Consider the following 24,671-nt stretch of genomic DNA (forward strand, 5'->3'; position numbering starts at 1 on the left):
CACTTGGAATATTACATTCAGTTTTGGTCGCCACGATGTAGAAAAGATGTGGAGACTCTAGAAAGAGTGCAGAGAAGAGCAACAAAGATGATTAGGGGACTGGAGGCTAAAACATATGAAGAACGGTTGCAGGAACTGGGTATGTCTAGTTTAATAGAAAGAAGGACTAGGGGAGACATGATAGCAGTCTTCCAATATCTCTGGGGTTGCTACAAAGAAGAGGGAGTCAAGCTATTATTCTCCAAATTATTCTCCAAAGCACCTGAGGGTAGGACAAGAAGCAATGGGTGGAAACTAATCAAGGAGAGAAGCGACATTAGAACTTAGGAGAAATTTCCCAACAGTTAGAACAATTAATCAGTAGAACAGCTTGCCTCCAGAAGTTGTGAATGCCTCAACACTGGAAGACTTTAAGAAGATGTTGGATAGCCATTTGTCTGAAACGGTATAGGGTTTCCTGCCCAGGCAGGGGGTTGGACTAGAAGACCTCCAAGGTCCCTTCCAACTCTGCTATTGTATTGTATAAATGCCAGGGAAATCAGGCAATCCAGGAATTTCAAATGGGTATATAGATTCATTGTAAGTTTAAGTTCTCTACGTGAATCTGAACTACTAACAGTCAAAGCAGTTTGGAAGTAAATAAGGAATTTATGGTGGGCTGGCCTTAGATCTCTTGTGGGCACAAAGGAACTCCTGACTGATGACAGAGGTGGTATTCAGCAAGTTTTGACCAGTTCTGGAAAACCAGTAGTGGAAATTTTGAGTAGTTTGGAGAACCGATAAATACCACCTGGGACTGGCCCTGCTCCCATTTATTCTCTGCCTCCCGAGTACCAGCCGATCAGGAGGGAATGGGGATTTTTCAGTATCCTTCTCCTAGAGTGGGATGGGAATAGAGATTTTACAGTATTCTTCCCCTGCCACGCCCACCAAGCCATGCCCATAGAACTGGTATATGTTTGACACCCGCCCCCCCTCGGGCTCAGCCTCCCTCAGGCTCATCTCCTACATCACCACTGTTAACTGATGAGGTACTTGGAATTTGCCTCAAATGTAACTTGGGTCTAACTGAACTATCTTTCCAATCGCTCCCCCCACCCCAATTCCAATCCTACATCAGTTTAGCTACTGTAGGCCTCTCGCAAGCTTCAGCTTATGACAGTTTATTGCCTTTTAATACAATGTGTTTTTCAGAGAAGATCCTACCAGTTTCTTGGAGATTTTATTGCCATCGTAAACTAACATGACTGTCCTCCTAGGGTATGTTGCTTAGAAAGACTCAGACGGAACAAGAAGGCTTCTTAAGCTCTTTTCTTCCTTGAATTATCCAATTGCCTCCATTGGTGCCATTTATCAGATGATGCAATGACCACCATTTTGTTACTAAATCAGGCTCTTCCATAACTGCCTCTTGACAAATACAAATTGGAAATGTCCACTAGTGCAAGGGGATTGCCTGTCTTTATGCTAAAGGATGATAAGTGTTAAAAGTCCAATTTATCTGGGACTCAGTATAAAGGCTTTTTATGGCCATAAGTCTCCTTGAATTTAGTAGGCATTTGCTACCGAGCTGATTCCATTGGTATTAGTCTAATGTTTCAATAAAAACTGTAATGTTCACCTTTCATTTCAGTTTTATAAATATGCCTTTTAGCGTGTCTGTCATCTTGAAAGGATTAGTTCTAAAAGTCTTCATAAAATGTTGAGGTAAATAAAAATGACCGGTTTCTACAGATTTTCTACAAATTCGTCAGTACTGACCTTCTTCTGTTATCATTTGACTATAACCAACAATTTGAATAATATCCCTTTTATTTGCTCCTTCAGACATGATCAATATTAATAATGACAGCCTATTGTACAGAGGTCCGAGAGGCCTTTAGATTAAAACTCTAATCCCTCATGAAGGTGACAAAATTGCCTCTTTATCCATTGGAGCAGCATTTCTCAGCCTGCTGATTTGTTAGACTACAGATCCCATCATTTAGACTACCTCACATTTGCCTAATGTCCAATAATACAAACGTCTCTTCTATTGCTCATGATGGCTGGGGAACAGAGGTGGTATTCAGCAGCTTCTGACCAGTTCTGGAGAACCGGTAGTGGAAATTTTGAGAACTGGGAAATACCACCTCTGACTGGCCCCACCCTATCTATTCCCTGCCTCCCGAGTCCCAGCTGATCGGGAGGAAATGAGGATTTTGCAGTAACCTTCCTCTGGAGTGGAGTGGGAATGGAGATTTTACAGTATCCTTTCCCTGGAGTGGGGTGGGAATGGAGAATTTACAGTATCCTTGCCCTGGAGTGGGGTGGGAATGGAGATTTTACAGTATCCTTGCCCTGGAGTGGGGTGGGAATGGAGAATTTACAGTATCCTTGCCCTGGAGTGGGGTGGGAATGGAGATTTTACAGTATCCTTGCCCTGGAGTGGGGTGGGAATGGAGAATTTACAGTAGCCTTTCCCTGGAGTGAGGTGGGATGGAGATTTTACAGTATCCTTGCCCTGGAGTGGGGTGGGAATGGAGATTTTACAGTATCCTTGCCCTGGAGTGGGGTGGGAATGGAGAATTTACAGTATCCTTGCCCTGGAGTGGGGTGGGAATGGAGATTTTACAGTATCCTTGCCCTGGAGTGGGGTGGGAATGGAGATTTTACAGTATCCTTGCCCTGGAGTGGGGTGGGAATGGAGGGTTCCACCACAAAACCGCGGACGACAAAATTGCGGTCAACGAAAGCGCGTATGTGACGTCATCACAGCGCGACGAAAAAGATCGAAAAATGTAAAAATAAAGCGAAAACCTTACCCTAATCCCCCCAAACCTAACCCTAACCCTAACCCTAACCCTAACCCTAACCCTAACCCTAACCCTTAACCTAACCCTAAACCTAACCCTAAACCTAACCCTTAACCTAACGAAAAACCTAACGCTAACTCTTAACCTAACGCTAAACGTAATGCTAACGCTCTAACGCTAACCCTAACCCTTAACCTAACCCTAACCCTAAACCTTAACCTAACGCTTACCTTTATGTGAATCGGCTTGCTGTAATTTAATTTTTATTTCAATTTTTCGATCTTTTTCATCGCGTTGTGATGACGTCACATACGCGATTTCGTCGACCGCGCTTTTGTGGAACGCGGTTTTGACGGGTCACGGGAATGGAGATTTTACAGTATCCTTGCCCTGGAGTGGGGTGGGAATGGAGAATTTACAGTAGCCTTTCCCTGGAGTGAGGTGGGATGGAGATTTTACAGTATACTTGCCCTGGAGTGGGGTGGGAATGGAGTTTTTACAATATCCCCTGCCACGTCCACCAAGCCATGCCACACCCACCAAGCCATGCTCACAGTACTGGTAGTAAAAAAAAATAGAATCCCACCACTGCTGGAGATTACAACAGGCATAACCTGAAGGTAACATTTTCTAAAAGAATGGTAGGGACTTCCTAGGGAAGCTATGGAATTGAATTCCAGGCGAGAGGGGTGGCTTTTTTCTTTATCTGGCTGGTTTCTGACAGCATGAGGTTTATATAAAGTTCTCTTTTGTAATGGTCTAGGAGCTGATCGTTTTTATGACAATATTGAAGATATGATTGGCTACAGACCCTGGCCCCTGATTAAATATTGCTGGCTCTTCCTCACACCTGGTCTTTGTCTGGTAAGTACCTTGGCTGTGTCTTTTACACATATGTGGCAAGGATGGCAATGTTCATAGAAAAAAAATCCTTCTTTAATTTCCCTTGCCTGACATTACAGAAATGTTACTATTAATTGTTGTATAATTCTTTCTATTGCCATTGTTCGCTGTAGTAATTCCTGTTAGCTATTTTTAATTTAGTTTCAATATTTTTACATTGTCATGAGCTATTCAAGTGGCTTACAGTGAGATGCCAAAGGTAGGAATCTACAGAAAGAGAGAGATGGAGATCCAGATATACCTTCCAAATACATCAAAAGGGTCCTTGATGCTCTCTGAACTTGGTGGTTTTCTTGCCAACATTTCATTACCAAACTAGGTGACATCATCAGTTTGGTAATGAAATGTCTGCAAGAAAATCACCAAGCTCATAGAGCACCCAGGAGCCCACAGTTAAACCTGAGCTACAATTATACTCTTCTATTGGTACTTGGGACGTGGTGGCTCAGTGGCTAAGACACTGAGCTTGTCAATCAGAAAGGTCAGCAGTTTGGTGGTTTGAATCCCTAATGCTCAGTAACGGAGTGAGCTCCCGTTACTTGTCCCAAACTACTTGCTAGTTTTTTGGCCTTGGGGGCCATTTCCAGCCCGTTTTCCAGTCCGTTTCTAGGCCATTTTGGGGCCATTTTCAGGCTGTTTGGGGGGCTGTTTTTAGCCTCAAAATGGGCTGAAAATGCCCAAAAATCTGCCTAAAAGGACCCAGAAAATTGTCTCCTTTTGGCCAATTTTTGGGCCATTTTCCAGTGCTCCGGTGCCCTCAAAGAGCAGCTGGCGATGGCATGCATGCCCACAGAGAGGGCTCTGCATGCCACCTCTGGCACACGCGCCATAGCTTCACCATCATGGCCCTAAACCATTGCCCAGGCATAAAGCCCAATATCTCTGTTAAACTGTTTGCCTATTAAATAGGTTGAATATTTTAGCAGTCTTTTTAGCGCATAAAGTCCTTTCTTGGCAGGCCTCCAGTTTCAACACTGGAAACTTACAAGCTCATATCCCATCTAAACAATGGAAAAACAGTTGAGGAGATCTGATTCTTGCAGAACTTAGAAAAGCTAATGCAGAATGGTGATCCTCTGTTGGCCTCGCTCTTCACACATACTGAGTGCTGTTTCAGATGCCTAAACGTTGGTATTATTTGCAGTCCCAATCATTAAGAAAGGCAATAACGTCTAATCCTGCTAAGTTCCATCTGATCAATCTCTGAAATGTTTTAATAAACCAGGTGCCAAAGGTCCATGTGAAAAACTCATTGATCGTTTAGAAAAAGAGCAGGTTTCGACAGACTAAGAAATATGTTTCAAGAGAGAACAAGCAGCAATTGAATACTTATTATTGTAAACCATCTAACAGAAAAATATTACTCTTGATCTCGAGGCTTCCTTGTTGTTGCCTTTGTAGATTTGGAAGTTTGATCTCTAGGGGAGGATTGTGGTAGAAATTATTAAAGAAATCTATGGATTTCTGTCTTACTAGATTAATTATGATGCTCTACAAGATATTTATATGTCGATTGTACAGTAAGCAGAGCTGTTTCAGTCCCAATTCTCACTATAAGAGGAAGAGCTGTGGTGGTGCAGAGATTAGAATACAGTAGCAATAGCACAGTGGTGGGTTTCAATTTATTTTATTACCAGTTCGCTTGTGCGCGTGCGCTCGTGCGTTGCTTCTGTGCATGCGCAGAAGTGTCTGAGTGGGCTGGCAGAGCCTCCTGCCGCTGCCACTACCGGTTCACCCGATCCGGGGCAAACCAGCATAAATCCACCTCTGCAATAGCACCAGAAATAGCACTTAGACTTATATATCACTTCACAGTGCTTTACAGCCCTCTCTAAGCAGTTTACAGAGTCAGCTTATTGTCCCACAACAATCTGGGTCCTGATTTTACCCACCTAGGAAGGATGGAAGGCTGAGTCAATCTTGAGCCTGGTGAGATTTGAACTGCCAAATTGCAGACAGCTGGCAGTCAGCAGAAGTAGCCCGCAGTGCTGCACTCTAAACACTGTGCCACTGTGGCAGTACTGCAAGCTATTCTGCAGATTGCCGGCTGCTTGCAACTTGGCATTCAAATCTCACCAGGCTCAAGGTTGACTCAGCCTTCTGTCCTTCTGAGGTCGGTGAAATGAAGACCCAAATTGTTGGGGGCAATAGGCTGACTCTATAAACTGCTTAGAGAGGGCTGGAAAGCACTGTGAAGCGGTATATAAGTCTAAGTACATTTGCTAATTAAACAAGGTTGTATTCTGGTTCCCTTTATAGCTAATCTTTATTTAACCCACTCCTAAACAAAACTGAATTTCATCCCTTAGTGCAGGGCTGTCAAACTCCTGTCCCGCAAGCTGGATGCATCACATGACGAGCATGCCCAGGTTTAACAAAGGGGGGGGGATAAAAGTCCCAATACATCATATGACACTGCCGTGATGGTGTGAGTTTGACACCCCTGCCCTAATGCTAGCAAAAGTGTTTTTGTACACACAGATGATGTAATCAACTTCTTGAAGACCTTCAAGTTGATATTCATCAGAGTTTACAAGCTTCAAAGGCTTATTGCAGGGAACAAAAATTAGGAATTAATTGTAGCAAATTAAAAGTGATTATATCCACAAAGCAATGAATTGAAGTCATCCATGAATGGGAAACTGCTGGCAATTTGATTGAGGAAATTAAGATCTTTAAACATCTTAAACATGTAATGCCTTAGGAATTGTGTTTCAGTCTTCTAATACCTGGAAAGGGTAAGGGAAAAAAATTCATCTCATGCGGGAGAAAAAAAATTCTGATGTAATAATTAGATTTGCCCAGCCAGCAAGGGAAATAATTATGTTTCCACTGCAATCTCACTTTATACTGTAGAGCAAAAATGCTGAGCTAATACTCGATGGCATGGAAATTGTGCCTATAAAGATATCAAAAAATTGGAGGTAATTCAATCCAGGTCCTTAAGAGCGGTGCACCGTGTCCCTCACTGCATTTCAATCACCAGCTTGAAGCTGGACCTAGGTTGTGTATCAAATAGCCCTGCACCAGGATTTTCCAGTTGATATATTTTTTAAAATTAATTGGGGGGGGGGAGGGAAAGCTGCCTATTGAATCAAGTTATTCCTTGTCAACAAGTATGATTCCTCACGGACATACACCGCAGCTTCAAACTATACCTCTTGTGGATTCTTAGGTCAGTTTGAGAGAGCCTTACAAGTGATCTAGATTTACAGAAGGAACATGGGAGCAGAATTATTTTACCCCCTCCAACATTGACCTTTGTAACCTGCATCTGTGCTTAAGTATTTATACAAGAGTCTCCCTCTCCTTCACAATACAGCCTTAATTCTTGCCAGGCTTAATGGCAGCCCATCACGGGTTTGAAGGGAAAATACAGCAACCTTCCTTTCCTTGGTCAAATCTGTCCCTGTATGGAAAAGGTTGTGGAGTCAAAATAAACATGTTCTGCTGAGCTTTCCAAGAAATCATACATGGCACGCTCTGGATTGATACACCGTATTTTTCAGAGTATAAGACGCACCTTCCCCCCCCCCCTAAAAGAGTATGGTGTGTCTTATAGACCAAATACAGCCATTTTTGGCCTCTCAAAGCCCCACCCCCGCATCCCATTTTTGTGAAAAATGGTTGAAAAATGGACCATTTTTCACCAAAACAGGGATGTTTTTGCCTTCCCCCACCCCCTAGAAGCATTCTGCAGGCTTCAGCAGGGCTGGGGAAGAGAAAAATGCCCTCATTTCAATGAAAAATGGGGGTGTTTTTGCCTTCCCCCAGGACTGCTGAAGCCTGCAGAGTGCTCTTGGGGGCCAGGGAGGACAAAAATGTTTTTTTTCTTACTTATCGCTTCGAAATCTTGGTGTGTTTTATACACTGGTGCGTCTTACAGGCCAAAAATACAGTAACCATTCCAGCTGTACCATGGAAGAGTCCTTGACTTAGAGCCATTCCCTTAGGGCAGGAATGGGTTCAGGCTCAGGGATGCATTTCAGGTGCACATTGATGTGTGCTATGCATGCATGCACAGTAGATAAAAAAAGATGGTGCCGACAATGACGCTGCTGATAGAACCGGTTCAGGAGCGTGGCCAGCCGAGTTACTACCTACTTGGCTGAACCAGTCCGAACCAAGTCAAGTCAAGTAGGTTTTATTGTCATTTCAACAATATACAGTACAATACACAGTGAAACGAAAGAACATTTCCTCAGGACCAAGGTGCTACATCAGACAGCATAGATAAAAAGAAAAAAAGCAGGACACAGAACTACATATAGCTCTAAATCTAAGAACTTAGAGAGTGTTAAGGAGCCTGATGGCTTGTGGAAAGAAACTGTTACACAGTCTGTTTGTGCAAGCCCGAATGCTTCTGTACCTTTTCCCGGATGGCAGGAGAGTAAAGAATGTGCATGAGGGGTGTGTGTGGTCAGCCACAATGTTTCTGGCTTTACGAATGCAGTGTGTAGTGTATATGTCCATAACAGAGGGAAGAAGAATCCCAATGATCTTCTCTGTCGTATTCACTATTCTCTGTAGGGTCTTGTGATCCAAAACGGTGCAATTCTCAAACTAGGTGGTGATGCAGCTGCTCAGGGTGCTCTCGATGGTCCCTCTGTAGAAGGTTGTGAGGATGTGTGGTGGAAGCTGTGCCTTCCTCAGTTTCCTAAGAAAGTAAAGACGCTGCTGCTGAGCTTTCCTTGTTATGGAACCAGTGTTGAGGGACCAGGTGAAATTATCCACCAGATGAACACCAAGGAATTTGGTGCTCTCTACGATCTCCACAGAGGAGTCCTTGATCTTCAGCGGGGAACGGTCATGTTGAACCAGTAGGAACCCACCTCTGCCTTAGTGACCACTTATAGCAGCACTGAAAAAAGTGATACATGGCCATTTTTCACACTTACAACCATTGCAGTATCAAAATTCAGATGCTTGGTAGCTGACTCATGACTGTGGCTGTGTCCCAAGGACATGTGATCATATTTAGTGACCATCTGACAGATAAAGTCAATGAAGGTGGGGGGGGCTTGGTGCTCTCCCAGCTTGCTTGATTTCTTACAGATGTTTCATTACACAAACCTGGTAATATCATCAGTGCTAGTCAACGAGGAAGCCAGATTCACTTAATAACCATGTTACTAACTTAACAACTGCAGCAGAGGTGGTATTCTACCAGTTCAGACCGGTTCACCCGAACCAGTAACAGAAGTCGCTGGTGATCCCGCCCACCCACCCCGGCTCTATAGCATCCCATTTAGGTCCTTTTTTAGCTAAAAGCGCATGCACGGAAGGCTGAGCACATACGCAGAGGAGGCTGACCGCATGCACCCACTCACAATTGCGAACGGAAATAGGGAAGGTAAGTGAACGCCACTCCTGAACTGCAGTGATGCAGTTAACAACTTTGACAAGAAAGGTCGTAACATGGGGCAAAAGTCGCTTAGCAAATGTTTCACTTAACAACAGAAATTTGTTGTTAATTTCGGTTGTGGTCAAGGATTTCCTATACTCCGGGGCAGAAAGCAAAAATAAAAATAAAAATGGAAAGCTAAAACACCCAAGTCTGAGCTGAAGCCAGCAGTCACTGAGCAGATCCTAACTACCATCTCGGTTTTTGCTGACGCGATCGGAGTTCACTATAGATTCAGTTTGCTCAGGGCTGAAAAGGGTCACGCTGAAAGACCTTGATTAAATGTATTTTTATTCTCTTTAATTATCTCTTACAGATGTTTCTAATTTGCTACTGCATAGCTGACATGCTGTCTGTTCTTGTCATCCTCAGGCTACCTTCCTGTTTTCACTCATTAAATATGAACCCCTCAAATACAACAACGTTTATGAATATCCTCCGTGGGGGATAGCAGTCGGTTGGGTGTTGGCCTTGTCCTCTATGATCTGCGTACCGTCCTACATTATATTCAGCTTCCTGAAAACCAAAGGATCTTTCAAAGAGGTAATGGGAATGGAACTTCTCTGAGGTCGCAGAACCTTGTTTGGTTATTTTACATGATCGTTCATGAGAGACAGAACTGACAGGTTCTTTCAGACCATTTGTATTACTGAAAAAGATTCATTCTGTATCCTAGGACAGTCATTTTCCCATGATAACATAAGCCCTAAAGCAGGGGTGTCAAACTCAATTTCATTGAGGGCTGCATCGGGGCTGTGGTTGACCTTGAGGGAGCTAGGCGGGCATGCCTGACTGGGTGGGTGTGGCCAGCTTGATACCACTCACTGGGTGTGACCAGATGGGTATGGCCAGCTGGATCGGCATGGTCAGCTTGACACCATTCCCCAAATTATTGGCATGTTTTCTCTTTGTATTGGGTAGATTGAGACGAAGCCACGCTGGCCCAATGTTTCCTCTTCACATTGGGTAGACTAGGCCGAAGTGATGCGGGCAGACTAGGCTGAAATGACACGGGCCGGCCCCTTACATTTTCCAGGATGGCCCCATGGGCCAGATCCAATCATATTGCAGGCTGGATCCAGCCCACAGGCCTTGAGTTTGACACTCCTGCCATAAAGTAAAGCCACACCATGAAAGCTGGGTTGGTGCTTCTTTATAATGGAAGAAAGTCAGATGCCTTCTCCTACATGAAAAAACTAACTAACAAAAGCAAATTTGGCTATTGATCATTGGAGAAGACTAAACCCTTAGTGCTTCAAAGGCTTCTTCATAAAGGCTGTTTGTGTATTTTAAATATATCTAGTTTGTCTGCCTCTTGTTCTGAATCATCACTGCCGTTGGACCAGTGGCAGGTTTCAAAAAATTTTGGAACCTCTTCTGTAGGTGTGGCCTGCTTTCCGGGTCCACTGGTGGAACCTCTTCTAACAGGTACGGTAGATTTGACGAACCGGTTCTACCGAACCAGTGCGAACCAGTAGGAACCCACCTCTGCGTTGGACTGATCAAATCAAGTGGAAAATATTTGCAAATAATGAAAGACAGGAAGGAGCTTAATCCCCAAACCCTTAAGAAATGTCTCACACCTCAATCTTTTTTTGAAACTGACAAAATGCACTTTTTAAATTTCTTCTAGCTATGCTTCTAACTTTGTCTTCTAACTTTGAAACTATGCAAATGATAACAAATCAGAACCAGTCACTACCAACCATAGATTGTTATGTTGTCTAATTGACACGCATAGTTATAATTGTTGCTCTACCTCAGAATACTGAGGCATTAGCAAATGGGGACCAAACTAAGAATGCCTGTAAAATTCAAAACTTACTTCACGTTATGACCATGGTTAATACAGTATGTTGCAATAACTATAGGTAACCATTGGTTGAATTCACAAATTACACTGATTCATTATGTGAATTGTTTGGTTTTAGCATTATAAATAATGGATTCATGACAGTTTAATTTTACATGTTCAACTACTATAGCAATAGCAATAGCAGTTAGACTTATATACCGCTTCATAGGGCTTTCAGCCCTCTCTAAGCGGTTTACTGAGTCAGCATATTGCCCCCAACAACAATCCGGGTCCTCATTTTACCCACCTCGGAAGGATGGAAGGCTGAGTCAACCCTGAGCCGGTGAGATTTGAACAGCCGAACTGCAGAACTGCAGTCAGCTGAAGTAGCCTGCAGTGCTGCATTTAACCACTGTGCCACCTCAGCTCTACTATGACTTATCGAACCACTGAAAAAGTCCTGGATTTGTGTTTCCACAAACCATGATTAAAATAAACCACGGCAGAAGCCAATGTGTAAACCCAGCCATTTCTGCTCATTGATAGAGGATTCTTCTCTGATACATGTAGATTATAGGATGACAATAGAGGAGAACAATAGAACTCAATGCTTTCAAGGAAATGAACATTTATCTTCATGGAATAATTTGAACTGTATTCAAGGCTGGGAAACCCCACACAAGGCTGGGAAACCCCACACAAGTTCTGAAATAAACTTTGCAGCAATGCCATCCCCAAGACTTTAGAAAGGTGATGCCATGTCCCCAAAACTTTATTTACTGATTAATGATATTGATGTAATAACAAATAACATTAGATGTCAGCCCTGGTTTAATAGCCACCTTAGCTGGATAACATGAGACAAAGACCCAGAGAGCAAAAGAAAGGAAGTGAAGCTTGAAGCAAAATATGGTAAGGTCAAAAGCAGCCAAGACTAACAATTGTTGAAGAGGATGGTATTTGCAGAGGTGGCTAAATGGATTTTCTTGATTAGAGAAAAGACAATATCTGCATATACTGCTGACTGGAAACCTCTTACAGGATTTCCTCTTATAATATAGACTTTTTATTTTTTTAATTTTAATTTTATTTTTTATTATAAAGACTAATACACATTGACAAAAACGTACACATCACTTACAAATAACATCGGAACTTCATGTTCCTTCTTACAGCAGATTTCTATTGGTGCATCTTTACAAACACTATTTCCCTCTCAATACATCTCTATGTCATTTTACACTTATAATCCTATTATTTCTTACTCTTTTGCTTATCAATCCATGTTTGGTTATTTGTATCAGATCGTCTTTATTGTTCTTCTTCTAATATATAACTATTCCTACTTTTGTAAATCCTACTTCCCTACATTCTTATCACTAATTCCTACTTCTTCTATAATACAAACTACATTTTCCAAATTCTTATTTCCTATTTCTATCATCTAACCACTTACACCATTTTCCCCAAATTAAATAGTACCCTGTTTCCTCCTTTCCTTGAATTTCCTTGGTCCATTTATGCATCTCTGTGCATTCTAAGATCTTCCATATAGTATAGACTTTTTGCAACAAACAGAACCAGTTGATCTTATGATTTGGGATTTTGAGGAAAAACCGTAGCTAGATTATAGATTGTAGGAAAAAGAGTAGGGTTTCTTTTGTAACCATAAAGTAAGAGGTAATTTTGTATTTGTAGTTATAGCCATTGCAAAGGAAATCAGGAATGACCTTTTTCTATTTCTTTTCATTCTGTTGGAAAAATGTCCCTCTGGGTTCAGTTCCAAGTGGGGAGAAAGACACTGGAAACATGGCGGCTGTTTGGAAAGATGGTTTTAATGGTGGACAGGATCACATGCCTTGAAGATACTGAGAGTGCCTATGTTTTATACCCTCTCTGGGCTTTTGAATTTGAGTATTCTGATTGGTTGTCAGACTCCCATGGGGCCTCGAAGGGGCAACTCTATAGGCTGTCCTGAGTCCCAAGCTTGGTTGACTCTTGCTGGGTGATTATGTAATGAAAGGGCTTTGGGATTCTTATTATGGCTCTGCCTGAAGGAGGCAGATCTTTATTATGTAGAATAGACTGGCCCAAGCCTTAATGGCCCATTGATAAAGGGGGGGGGGGAGGTCTGAGCTTGTACCTCCCTTTTAGGGGAAATATTCTGCCCTTTTAATATTTCCTAAAATGTCTCATTTTTTGTAGGAGAAGGATGGGTATTAACTTCATACAGTTCTTTCTTTTTATACTTTTGGCTTCTTTCCTATTTTTTTTCTTTTTTTCTTACTTTGCCTTAGTTCTTGCTAGTTTTTAATCTTCTTTTTATGTTTTAATTAAAATATTTAAAACGCAATAATGATAAGCAGACTGCAAATGCCATCTTCACAAAGAAGCTGAAGAAATAGTGGAACACCTAGTTAGCGGCTGCAAGATTGCACAAACTGAAATCCCAATGAAATTCCGTGGGATTTATGCGGAATATGTGCACGAGTCCATCTTAAACCAAGAATTAAGTTTCTTTGAGTTTGAAAGTTCCACCTGACATTTTGTCAGGAACTGAAGGTCAACCAGAATATATGCAGACATAATTCATGTGTTTGTAGATTAGAAATTTGTTCTGAAGTGACAGCTCACATATCACTTATGGATATTTAAAACAATCTTCTTTTCAACAGTTTGATTTATATAAGGCTACCTGGGTTGTTGCTTTTATTGTTAAACTAGAATTGCCCAGGTATTTATTTATAGTGGGGGGGGGGGGATGTCCGGACCAAATGTAATTTCTAATGTTGGATTTTCTCCTTACCAGAGGGAGCCCCCTTGTGGAATACTGTGAAGCTATTACTATGGCAACTCCACTGCACTGTACAGTAGAAACCATTTTATGGCAGTACAGTAGAAGCCATTTTAAGGCACAACAGGCTGTATCTTAACAGAACACACACCCTGTTTTTAGGTTTTAAGGGTTTCTTACCCCCACAGTATTTGTTTCCAGAGAGTAAGTCATCTGTGTACCAAGTTTAATTGAAATTGCTCAAGGTGTTCCAGAGTTATGCTGGACCATACGCACAGACAGCCATATATATATAGATCCACCCTTGATAGCTTTAAGATATGTGGACTTCAACTCTCAGAATTCTGAAGCCAGTCTTGCTGACTGGGAATTCTGGGACTTAAAGTCTACAAGTTTTAAAGTTGCTAAGGGTGGATACTCTGCTCTAAAGTCCATTAGTTCTCACTTCAGTCTACTTATTTAACACAAATAATTTGTGTGCCTGTGTGTGTATGCCAAAGTTACTCCTGATGTAGTTCTTGCATTATGAACCTTAGTTTGTACATTTCTATGATTTGGAGCCTAAGCTTGGAAGAAAGTAGATTTACCAGAATGTAATTTCTAGCCATTTCCTCTGAAATCACCTTCATTTGCTTGTTTACATGTTACATAGATTGTAGATGTCCTTAGGAGTGGTGCAGTGGCCTAGAGGTGGAGCTCTCGCCTCACAATCAGGAGGCCATGAGTTCAGTCCTAGGTAGAGGCAGATATTTCTCTCTCTGGGCATGAGAATATATCTGCTGAACAAAACTCTGCATTGGTGACAGGAAGGGCATCTGGCCATTAAACACTCTAGCTCCATTCAGTTGCCCAGACTCCACCCTGCAAGGGATTATGGGGTCATTAAAAGATGATGATAGATTGCAGATATTCCTCTGAAGTAGCCCCTCAGTATTGGAGGTCATTTTTAACTTACTGTATTTTTGGGAGTTTAAGATGCACTGGAGTATAAGATGCACCAAGGTTTTGAAGAGGAAAATTTAAAAAAAAGTTTTTGCACTCTGCAAACCTCCCAAAACGTCCCATTTTTCACGAAAACAGGCCCATTTTTTTGTTTAAAAAAAAGAGCATGAATAGCCTTTAGGAGGCTTATAAGGTGCTCCTGGGGGGGGGGGGGCAAAATTGAGCAAAAAATGGCCTCATTTCTGCCATCCCCAGCCCCCAGGAACTCTCTGAAAGCCTCCTAAAAGCTATGCATGGCCATTTTGGTGAAGGGGGCAGGATTTCTGGAGGCAAAAAATACTGTATTCAGTGTATAAGACTCACCCAGATTTTCAGTCTCTTTTTTGAGGGGAAAAAGGTGTGTCTTATACTCCAAAAAATATGGTACTTTTTAACTGCCAACCTGGGCAATCCTTCAGCCATGTGGACTTCATCACTCAAAATCTCAGCAACTGTTACATCGGGTTGTGAATTCTGAGTATTTCAAATTCTTCATCTGGACAATATTCCAATTGAGGAAGTCTAATCTAAAAAAAACTTGTGCTCTTAGATCACACTTCTTTCAAAAAAAAAAAAGGATCAGTTCAGCATGTGGAGTTTACCTTAGGTTGCCTATCAGGGAGAGCCTCAGTGGCGCAGTGGTTAGAGTACAGTACTGTAGGTTACTTCTGCTGATTGCCGGCTGACTGCAATTTGGCAGTTCAAATCCCACCAGCCTCAAGGTTGACTCAGCTTTCCGTCCTTCCGAGGTGGGTAAGATGAGGACCCAAATTGTTCAGAGCTATAAACTGACTCTGTAAAACCATTTAGAGAGGGCTGTAAAGCATTGTGAAGCAGTATATAAGTTTAAGTGCTATAGGGAGAGGCATTCTCCATCCCATTTTGCTTTGCAAATGTATATTAAGAATTGGGATGGGGAAAACCACATTGCTTTAAAATCTAGGGTAGAATCCTTTCAATCTGAATGTGGAATAGCATGGCTTGAGTCTGAATTGAGCTTGATGTAATAGACTGTAACTAGACTAAATGAAGAAAGTGAAGGCAAAACATAATTTACATTGGGGTTCCTTTTTGCAATTCAGCTTATTGTTATTGCCAAAGGCCAAAACAAACAACGCAGAATATAATTAACACAAACAGCTGGAGCAAATGTTAAAAACATCAGTTATTACATAATAATTAAAACCAAAAAAAAATTCCATTTGACCTAGAGTAAATTTTGCACACCATTTAATAGAAAAATAAAGGTACGGAACAATAGAGTGAGAAAATCTGTTAATTAATAGTACCAGAAGTAGAAACTTTTAAAATTACTTCCACAGAGAAAAGCACAGTCAGCCTCAGTTTTACTCTTCAAATCAACATTTGGTTTATGAATGTTCTACTACCCAAGTACCTTAAAAAACATATTAGTCACCCCGCCAGTGGATTTGATTATAGGGCTCCTGTAAGTACTATAACTACTAATATTTCCATTTGCGCAACCATTCTGGAGAACATAATCATTTAAAAAAAATGATATTGGAATACTCTAGAGAGCAAGCATACCGTTCAGTACATATAACTCCTGGAGTATAGCAATTTGCCCGGGAGGTGGCCTAATCACATCCATTTGGCAACTTCTCACATGATAAAGCCTCCATCTGAATGTAAAGAGAATCTCTTAGAAAACATCAGGAGTTGTGAAAACTAAGAGCTCTTACATTAACCTTAAGTAAGGAGAGGACAACATTTTGTTGTTCTATTTTAGAGAAAACTTGGGCCGCAATCCAAATGAGCAAGCCAGAGTTGAACGTGGACCTCTGAATTTGAGTGGCAGCTTCTTGATTGTTGAGCAACTCATGAAAAATGTTTTGATTAATTTTATTTACTATTTATACCAGTTTCCATAAGGTGGCTCAGTGGCTAAGACACTGAGCTTGTCAATCAGAAAGGTCAGCAGTTTGGCGGTTCGAATCCCTAGCGTCATGTAACAGAGTTAGCTACCATTACTTGTCCCAGCTTCTGCCAACCTAGCAGTTCGAAAGCATGTAAAAATGCAAGTAGAAAAATAGGAACCACCTTTGGTGGAAAGGTAACAGCAGCCTGTGCACCTTTGGCGTTTAGTCATGCCGGCCACATGACCACAGAGACGTCTTCAGAAAGTGCTGCCTCTTTGACTTTGAAACGGAGATGAGCACCGCCCCCTAGAGTCAGGAATGACTAGCACATATGTGCAAGGGGAACCTTTACCTTACCAGTTTCCATGATAGAAACAGTATCTCTCCTTCCATCTTCACGATGAACCTTCTGAGGAGATTCTATTCTTGCAGTTACCACAGTTGTATTAGAGCCTTAAGGATAGATGGTTCTCAGAAGAAAACTGATCACTTCATGCAACACTCTGTGAGAATCTTCATACACTCATTTCTCAAATGACTAGCGTTGGGTGAACCAGAGAAGCAGATGATGGCAGTTCTGAAAGAGTGAGGCTAGCAGGGAATAAACCTATTGTTGTGGCCCAACAGCGGCCGGCTGAGCTGTTGGTGGAATCTGACAACGATGAACACTATGGGACTGCCCTGGAGATGAGGAAGACTCTGGGAGGTGTTTGGAGTCAGAACATGGACTAGACAGGCCTATTGGCCACCAGGTGACGTCTGAGTCAGGGAGCTTTGAGGAAGAACAGAGGGAGGCTGTCCCTGACCTACGTATGCGTAGGGCTGCGAGGAGGAGGGAGCAGCTTTGGAAAAAGGGTCACAGAAGGAAATAGGAATAGGTGGCTACTGATTGGCCCCTCCCAGAGAGCTTATAAGTGGGGCGACGGGAGGGGAATTTTGCAGGAAACAACAATTTACTGATCCAGCCGTAGAAAAAGATTGGGAGAATTTCGTGAGTTCAAGCCTTGTTTCATAGAGATAGCTTTCTGGGCTCCTAGCCAAGGGGTTGCTTATCTCCCTCCTTAGATGTGGCAGGCAGCCAAGTCTGCATCCGTATATATTGTAGGGGCTTGGGACAGAACACCTATAGCCTTTTTCAGGAGTTTTAGCTCATTTTTTGAAGAGGGCTTTCAAAGTGAAGTTGAATCTCACTGTCAGTGGTGGGATTCAAATTTTTTTACTACCGGTTATGTGGCCATGGCTTGGTGGACATGGCTTGGTGGGCGTGGCAGGGAAAGGTTACTACAAAATCTCCATTCCCTCCCCACTCCAGGGGAAGGATGCTGTAAAATCTCCATTTCCTCTCGATCAGCTTGGACTCGGGAGGCAGAGAATAGATGGGAGCAGAGCCAGTCAGAGGTGGTATTTACTGGTTCTCCAAACTATTCAAAATTTCCACTACCGGTTCTCCAGAACTGGTCAGAACCTGATGAATACCACCTCTGAGTCCTATAGCCTGTGTGGGTCTCCAGGTTGTGAAACACTGTTCAGTTTATTCATGAGACCATTATGGAGAGAAAAGATGAAGTTGCTGATTATTTCAAAGCTATTAGAGACAGAACTTTTCACATAGGAATCTGATGTATGAAACCTTTCCCCTCATGGGTATGGAAGAATCACTAGTTTGCTGCACATTTAAATGCACGTTTATCTAATTTACACTTCTCAAACCAATATATGAACCAAAAACAACGCTATTGCAAGCTTTGTAATGTATTTTTCTGATTAAAAATTGAATATAAAAATATCTAGTTAGCTATAATTGCATGAATGTGCATATACTGGCTAAATGACAGTGACAATGGCCATATTCTCACGAGATGTAAAAACAAAGAAGCAAATTCTTATAGAAATGGGACAAAACAAATTTAAGTTTGGAAAATAAATACCCAAATGGCTTAATGGAAGCAAAATTCTCATCTCTAATTGTCACAATAAATGAGAGTGTTTTTCTTCCTAATCCCATGCTTTTGTAAGCATGCAATCTGTTAAAAACATCCCTACTGTAAGCATTGCTGGGAATTTTATTGTGTGCTATCATATGTCAGAAGGGACGGCAGTTTGTGGTTCAAATCCCTAGTGCTGCGTAATGGAGCTCCCATTACTTGTCCCACCTCCTAGCAGTTCGAAAGCATGTAAAAATGCTAGTAGAAAAATAGGGACCACCTTTGGTGAGAAGGTAACAATGTTCTGTGTGCCTTTGGCATTTAGTCATGCCGGCCACATGGTCACGGAGATGTCTTCGGACAGCGCTGGCTCTTCGGCTTTGAAACTGAGATGAACCCCGCCCCCTAGAGTCGGGCACATCTAGCACATATGTGTGAGGGGAATCTTTACTTTATCCTATGTCAACAAGCAGTGAACCTAAAAGGAGAATAGCACAAAGCAGTAAGCCATTTCCCTTCTGCTCTTTTAAGTGTATATTCCAATAAACGTTCCTTATGAAAATCTCATGGATGGGCTTTTGGGCTGCCTTTGTCCACCCCAACTAAGGCAGATTAATTTAGGGTGTCAATTTGCCTGATTGTTTAATTAACAGAGATATTGTCTGCCATTCTCCTTGTCTTTCCACAGCGCTTACGCCAGCTCACTACTCCATCAGAAGACTTGCCCCAGCCAAAGAAGCATCTGATGGGCACTTCTGGACGTGAATGTTCTGATGTGGGATCCCAGCGTCCAGTCAAGGAAGTGCTTGGCAAGACGGGGAAGGAAACCAACTTCTAGAGCTTTCTGACATTCTGGAAGAGTCTCTTCATATTTCTGAAGACGTCTACTTCTATCCAGGTTGAGTTTCCTCCAAGGTCTTCCTTATTCTCTTAAGATGTCAGCAATTTCTAAGAACGGATCACTGGATTGAAAGGAACCAACCCTTGCTTTTTCCATCAGCACAAGAGCAACTGTAAAGTCATCGCGGTGAAGAGGACCACAGCTCAAGATCTTCATGAAATTCTTCTCATTGACATCGTTGGAGAAGGGAACTATGCTGCATATACACTCTATCCTTGAACTGTGTTGTTTTCTGTTTGCAAGAATTAAATACACAGCCTGATCAGTACCTGAAAGCCACCTGTTGAAGCTGGTCAACCTGACTCATCCTTTCTTTAATCATTCTTCCACTGCTACCTCTACTCTTTGATGCCATGTCAACGATTCTGTGAAAAAAACCCTAATCCAGGAACCTCTGAGATTAGCTAAATGTGTGTGACAGCAGGATGAATGCATCTTGGACAACTTTGATGGATTACTCTTTTTTTTTTCTATTGTTCTCAATGGTTTACATTAATGTGTACAGGTGAAGGCAAATATCATACCACTCTGTTTGGACTTTCTAAATTAAAGTTGATTGAACAGTCTCTCCCGCTGGGGTTGCCCAGAGGAGGGGAAAATGGCAAATCGGAAGCAAAATAATTTTGTGAGATACTTTCCTTCACATTCTCTCTTTCATCTTTTGGAGAAAAGATTGGCACCAAAAGGCTGACAGTCCTTCAGTTTGAAATACCTCATCTGACACTGCTCCGTGTGACATCCTTAAGTTGGTGGAAAACTAGAGAAAAAAATGTGACTCGAATGGGAGCTGCTGTAAAAAAGGAAACGCCAAAATTGCCTTAGTGTGTGTGGGAAACACATAAGAAAGAACCAACTTGGGAATAGCAATAGCACTTAGACTTATATACTGCTTTACAATGCTTTACAGCCCTCTCTAAGTGGTTTACATAGTCAGCATATTGTCCCTAACAATCTGGGTCCTCATTTTACCCACCTCGGAAGGATGGAAGGCTGAGTCAACCTTGAGCCTGGTGGGATTCGAACTGCCAAATTGCAGGCAGCCGGCAATCAGCAGAAGTAGCCTGCAGTAGTGCACTCTAACCACTGCGCCACCGCAGGAATGACCCACTCCTGGACACGTATCTTGGCACAGCAAGGCAACAACTTGCGGTTTATAACACAAAAGTTAAAAAATAAGAAATGCAACTTACAATCAGCCAAAAGAATGAGAGGTGTGCAGAGCAAGCTGGTTTGCCTGCCTTTATTTCTTATGTAACTGCTCTGTTATTGTTGTTTTTTAAAAAAGACAATTTAATATGCCCTTATGCAGCATGAACGTCACCAGAATTTCTCCCATGGCATTTAGTACTCCTACAAATTGACAGAATTCTTTGTTTCTTTGCATCTGTTTTCAGAAATGCTCTGTGTCCCAAGCAATGCAGTTTTTCCAAGAAACTGCATATACAATTGAAGTCATTGTCCCTTGCTACAATAGGGCGTGTGAATTCGACTTTTCAGCAGAGGGGTTTCTGAAAGGTATAAAAAAAATCAAAAGGATGACCATAATTGTATAATTAAAGCCTTGCCCCTTTTTTTCATGTGTTGCACAAGTGATGCGTGTAAAAAAATGGGTGGGGCTTCATTAGTGTACTTGTAGTCCTCATTTGGATTGCCACTGATTTCATTTCATTTCATTTCATTTGTCTTGTATGCCGCCCACTCCCGGAGGACTCCGGGCGGCTCACAACAGACAAGGGAAGGGGGATAAATAGACAAAGACAACACTTTAAAAAGACGCAACATTCACAATTTCTGTGGGGCTGGATGTTTCACAAGCCCCCCGGCCTGCTGGAGCAGCCAGGACTTGGTGGCTTTGCGGAAGGCCGGGAGGGTAGTAAGGGTCCGGATCTCCACGGGGAGGTCATTCCAGAGGGCTGGAGCTGCAACAGAAAAGGCTCTCCCCCGGGGGGTCGCCAGCCGGCATTGGCTGGCAGATGGAATCCGGAGGAGACCTAACCTGTGAGATCTAATCGGTCTATGGGAGGTAATCGGCAGGAGGCGGTCTCTCAGGTACCCAGGTCCGATGCCATGTAGAGCTTTACTTATGGCCCTGCTTCCAGCCTATCTTTAAATAATATAGCCCAAAGCAGGAAATTTTCTATTGTTACCAGGTTGCACGATGCTATTTCAGACTGCAGTAGAAAAATGGAACGCAGATTTCCCTTGAAGGTTTATTTGAGATGAAGATTAAATGTTATATTCATTTACCTGAGAGTAAGTACAGGTCGGGGTGTCAAACTAGCAGCCCATGTGCCAGATGCATCACGCGCAGACCACGCCCATCGCAGCTCCGCGAATGGGGGGAAAATGTCACGAAACGTCACGTGACGGCAACGTGACGCGGCGAGTTTGACACCTGTGGTAAAGGTAGTCCTTGACTTGCAAACCGCAATCAAACCCAAAATTTCCATTGCTAAGTGAAACATTTGTTAAGTGAGTTTTGCCCCATTTTACATCTTTTCTCGCCCCCGTTGATAAGTGAATCGCTGCCATTGTTAAGCTGGTAAGACAGTTGTTAAGTGAATCTGGCTTCCCCGTTGTCTTTACTCATCAGAAAGTTACAAAAAGGAAGATCCCGTGATCCCGGAACACTGCAGCCATCACAACGGTGAACCGGTTGCCTGGGCTTTGATCATGTGACCATGGGGATGCTGCAAAAGTTGTAAGTGTGAAAAACTGCCGTCAGTCACTTTTTTCAGTCTCGTTGCAACTTTGAACGACCGCTGAATGAACTCTTGTAAGTTGAGGATTACCTGCCCTTGAAAGAAAGAAAATCAAGGCATTTCACAATAGTTTGCTGGGTTACACAATAGCCCACAATAGGTTTTTGAAGAATAATTAACTTTTCACAGTCCACATTTGGACTGCCCTAAAGCAGGGGTGTCAAACTCAATTTCATTGAGGGCCGCATCAGGATTGAGTTTCACCTGGAAGGGGCTGGGGGCGGGGCATGGCCAGCATGATGTAACTCGTGTCCGGGGCACCTGTGGTGGCCTGAGCTCTCTACCAGTGAAAATGGGCTCCCGAGCTTGGTTTTGGGCTGTGATGGCCTCTTGCAATCCTCTGCCAGGAAAAGCAGAGCTCTTCTATTCATTCGATAGAAATGTTATGATTGGGATGGGAACTCTTTCCCATCAACATTCCCTTCACAGACGTTTTTCATGTAGAGGGTTCCTCCTGCCAGACCAAATCAATACACTTTGGATTCTTCCAATTTTTCTGATGTACTGCTATATGGTGTTTCTGATCCTTTGGTTTTAAAAAAAAAAATCCATGAAAATGATACATCTTTTGTATTCTAACATATTGCATTTTACAAATTTTGTCTAATAAGCACTCATTTTATTGTAAAAAAAAATCTTTACATTTGCCATTCACTTTCACCAAGATATGCATTTTTGTATACACTGTATGATGCTATGTGCATTTTCTATGCTTTTAAAAAACAAACAAAACAGAACTGCATTGTAGAATATGGAAAACTGTAAATGCCAACGGGTAGCAGTTTCATTCGGCATATTGACTGGAAAGGAGAAAAAAAACAAACAGATTTGTCTGTATGAAAATATGAACTAAGGCCATATCACATATGCGCTATATCTCTAACTTATACATTCCTGATTGTCCATTATGAAGCAAAATCATAAGAAACATTCTTGTCTTCAGCATCTTCATGCAAAAAAGATGGTCCATGTAAAGTTACCAATTTACTAATTTGTTTTTTTTTTAATCCCTACTTCTGGCCTTCTACAATATTCTGACTTGCAGATATTTAGCATGTGAATGGCTTCTATTCCAGTTTGGTCCAGGTCTGGAAGTCAGCCAAGCTTCCATCTGTAATTATTTTCCAATCCATTCCAACTGGTCAATTCGCTGCATCCAAAAAGAACCTCTATATAATTTATGATGCTCACTTCAATGTGAATGCCTCTCATCTATTAACATTGCCTGTGTATTTAAATGGGAGATGATGACGATTGAGAAATTTCTCCAAGGTACCCTACATGAAAACAATGTTAGCTTTCTCCCTTCTAAGTATCTTGATCTATATTTCATGAGTGCACATTTATGTATACGTGATAATCCTTTGTACATAAGATACAGTCCCATTTCCTTAATTTATGAAGGCAATAGTTGAAATTTCTTTTAGTTTGAGTTCTTCTGGAAGTCAGAAATTGTAGTGATCTGTAGCTAAGAAAGAAAGGCAATAAATGTGATAATTAATTAGTAGCTGATGGCACTATAGCTTTTGAGCCATAAACTTGGATATTGAATGTGCCTCATTTTTACAACTTGAGAACCTTTGGCTCATACATCGGTTATAAAAGGTTAGGTGAAATCCATAACTGATTTGTTGCCTCATCCAAATTGGTCACTTTGCTATGATTTGTTGGGGGGCAGCTAAAATTATTGATAGAGTAGATCTATAATTGGCATTCAACCTCTGCACAGATGCTGGTAGAGCCAGAAATGGACTAATAAATTTTAAAGTGAGGGCATTCTGCTTTCACTAGAAATAAACTAGAGGTACATTTTCCTTGGCCATTATTATGTGCTAGAGTTTAGATAAATAACCCTGTGCCAACACGATAACCACGCTGATACTAAAGACATAAATGAAAGTTATGAGAAATAATTTAGTGCCTATGATCTGTTAAAAACTATGAAAGTCATGCTAATCATAAAAATCTGAAACTTCATGTAACAAATGCGGGCCAAAATCTGTATGTATGAAAATTCACACAACATGTATTTTTGTGGAAGAGATGGGGGGAACGGATGAAAATGCTTTTCACTGTCCAGCCTTGTTCCAAACAGAAAAACAGGCTGTATCTCTCAATTATGTTTATTTTCGAAGAACGCTGATGTGGAGGCCAGAAGCAATCGTGAAAATAAAAGATAATTTCACAGAAAACTGTTTTGTCATGTTCCACTTTCCCATTTATATTTTTTTAATGTTAAAGGTAAAGGTTCCATTCCCACATAGGTGCTAGTCATTCCCAACACTAGGGGGCAGTGCTCATCTCTGTTTCAAAAGAGCCAGCATTGTCCGAAGACGTCTCAGTGGTCATGTGGCTGGCATGCATAAATGCCAAAGGTGCACGAAATGCTGTTACCTTCCCTCCAAAGATGGTTCCTATTTTTCTACTTGCATTTTACGTGCTTTCGAACTGCTAGGTTGGCAGAAGTTGGGACAAGTAATGGGAGCTCGCTCTGTTATGCTGTGCTAGGGATTCGAACGCTCAAACTGCCG

General features: G+C 41.9%; 1 protein-coding gene across 2 annotated transcripts in view; it reads left to right on the top strand.

The window, feature by feature from the left end:
• The window catches only part of SLC6A12 (solute carrier family 6 member 12), a 79,660-nt gene extending 59,354 nt beyond the window's left edge, over positions 1-20,306 (top strand). For both annotated transcript variants that reach the window (XM_032221924.1, XM_032221923.1), the window contains exons 13-15: positions 3,559-3,659; positions 9,475-9,645; positions 19,166-20,306. In XM_032221924.1, coding sequence (XP_032077815.1) covers positions 3,559-3,659; positions 9,475-9,645; positions 19,166-19,315 — 422 coding nt within the window. In that variant the 3' untranslated portion in view covers positions 19,316-20,306. The remainder of the gene's footprint in view (positions 1-3,558; positions 3,660-9,474; positions 9,646-19,165) is intronic.
• Positions 20,307-24,671: the final 4,365 nt, after the last annotated feature.

The sequence above is a fragment of the Thamnophis elegans genome, chromosome 7, assembly GCF_009769535.1.
Source record: "Thamnophis elegans isolate rThaEle1 chromosome 7, rThaEle1.pri, whole genome shotgun sequence".
Taxonomy (NCBI): Eukaryota; Metazoa; Chordata; class Lepidosauria; order Squamata; family Colubridae; genus Thamnophis; species Thamnophis elegans.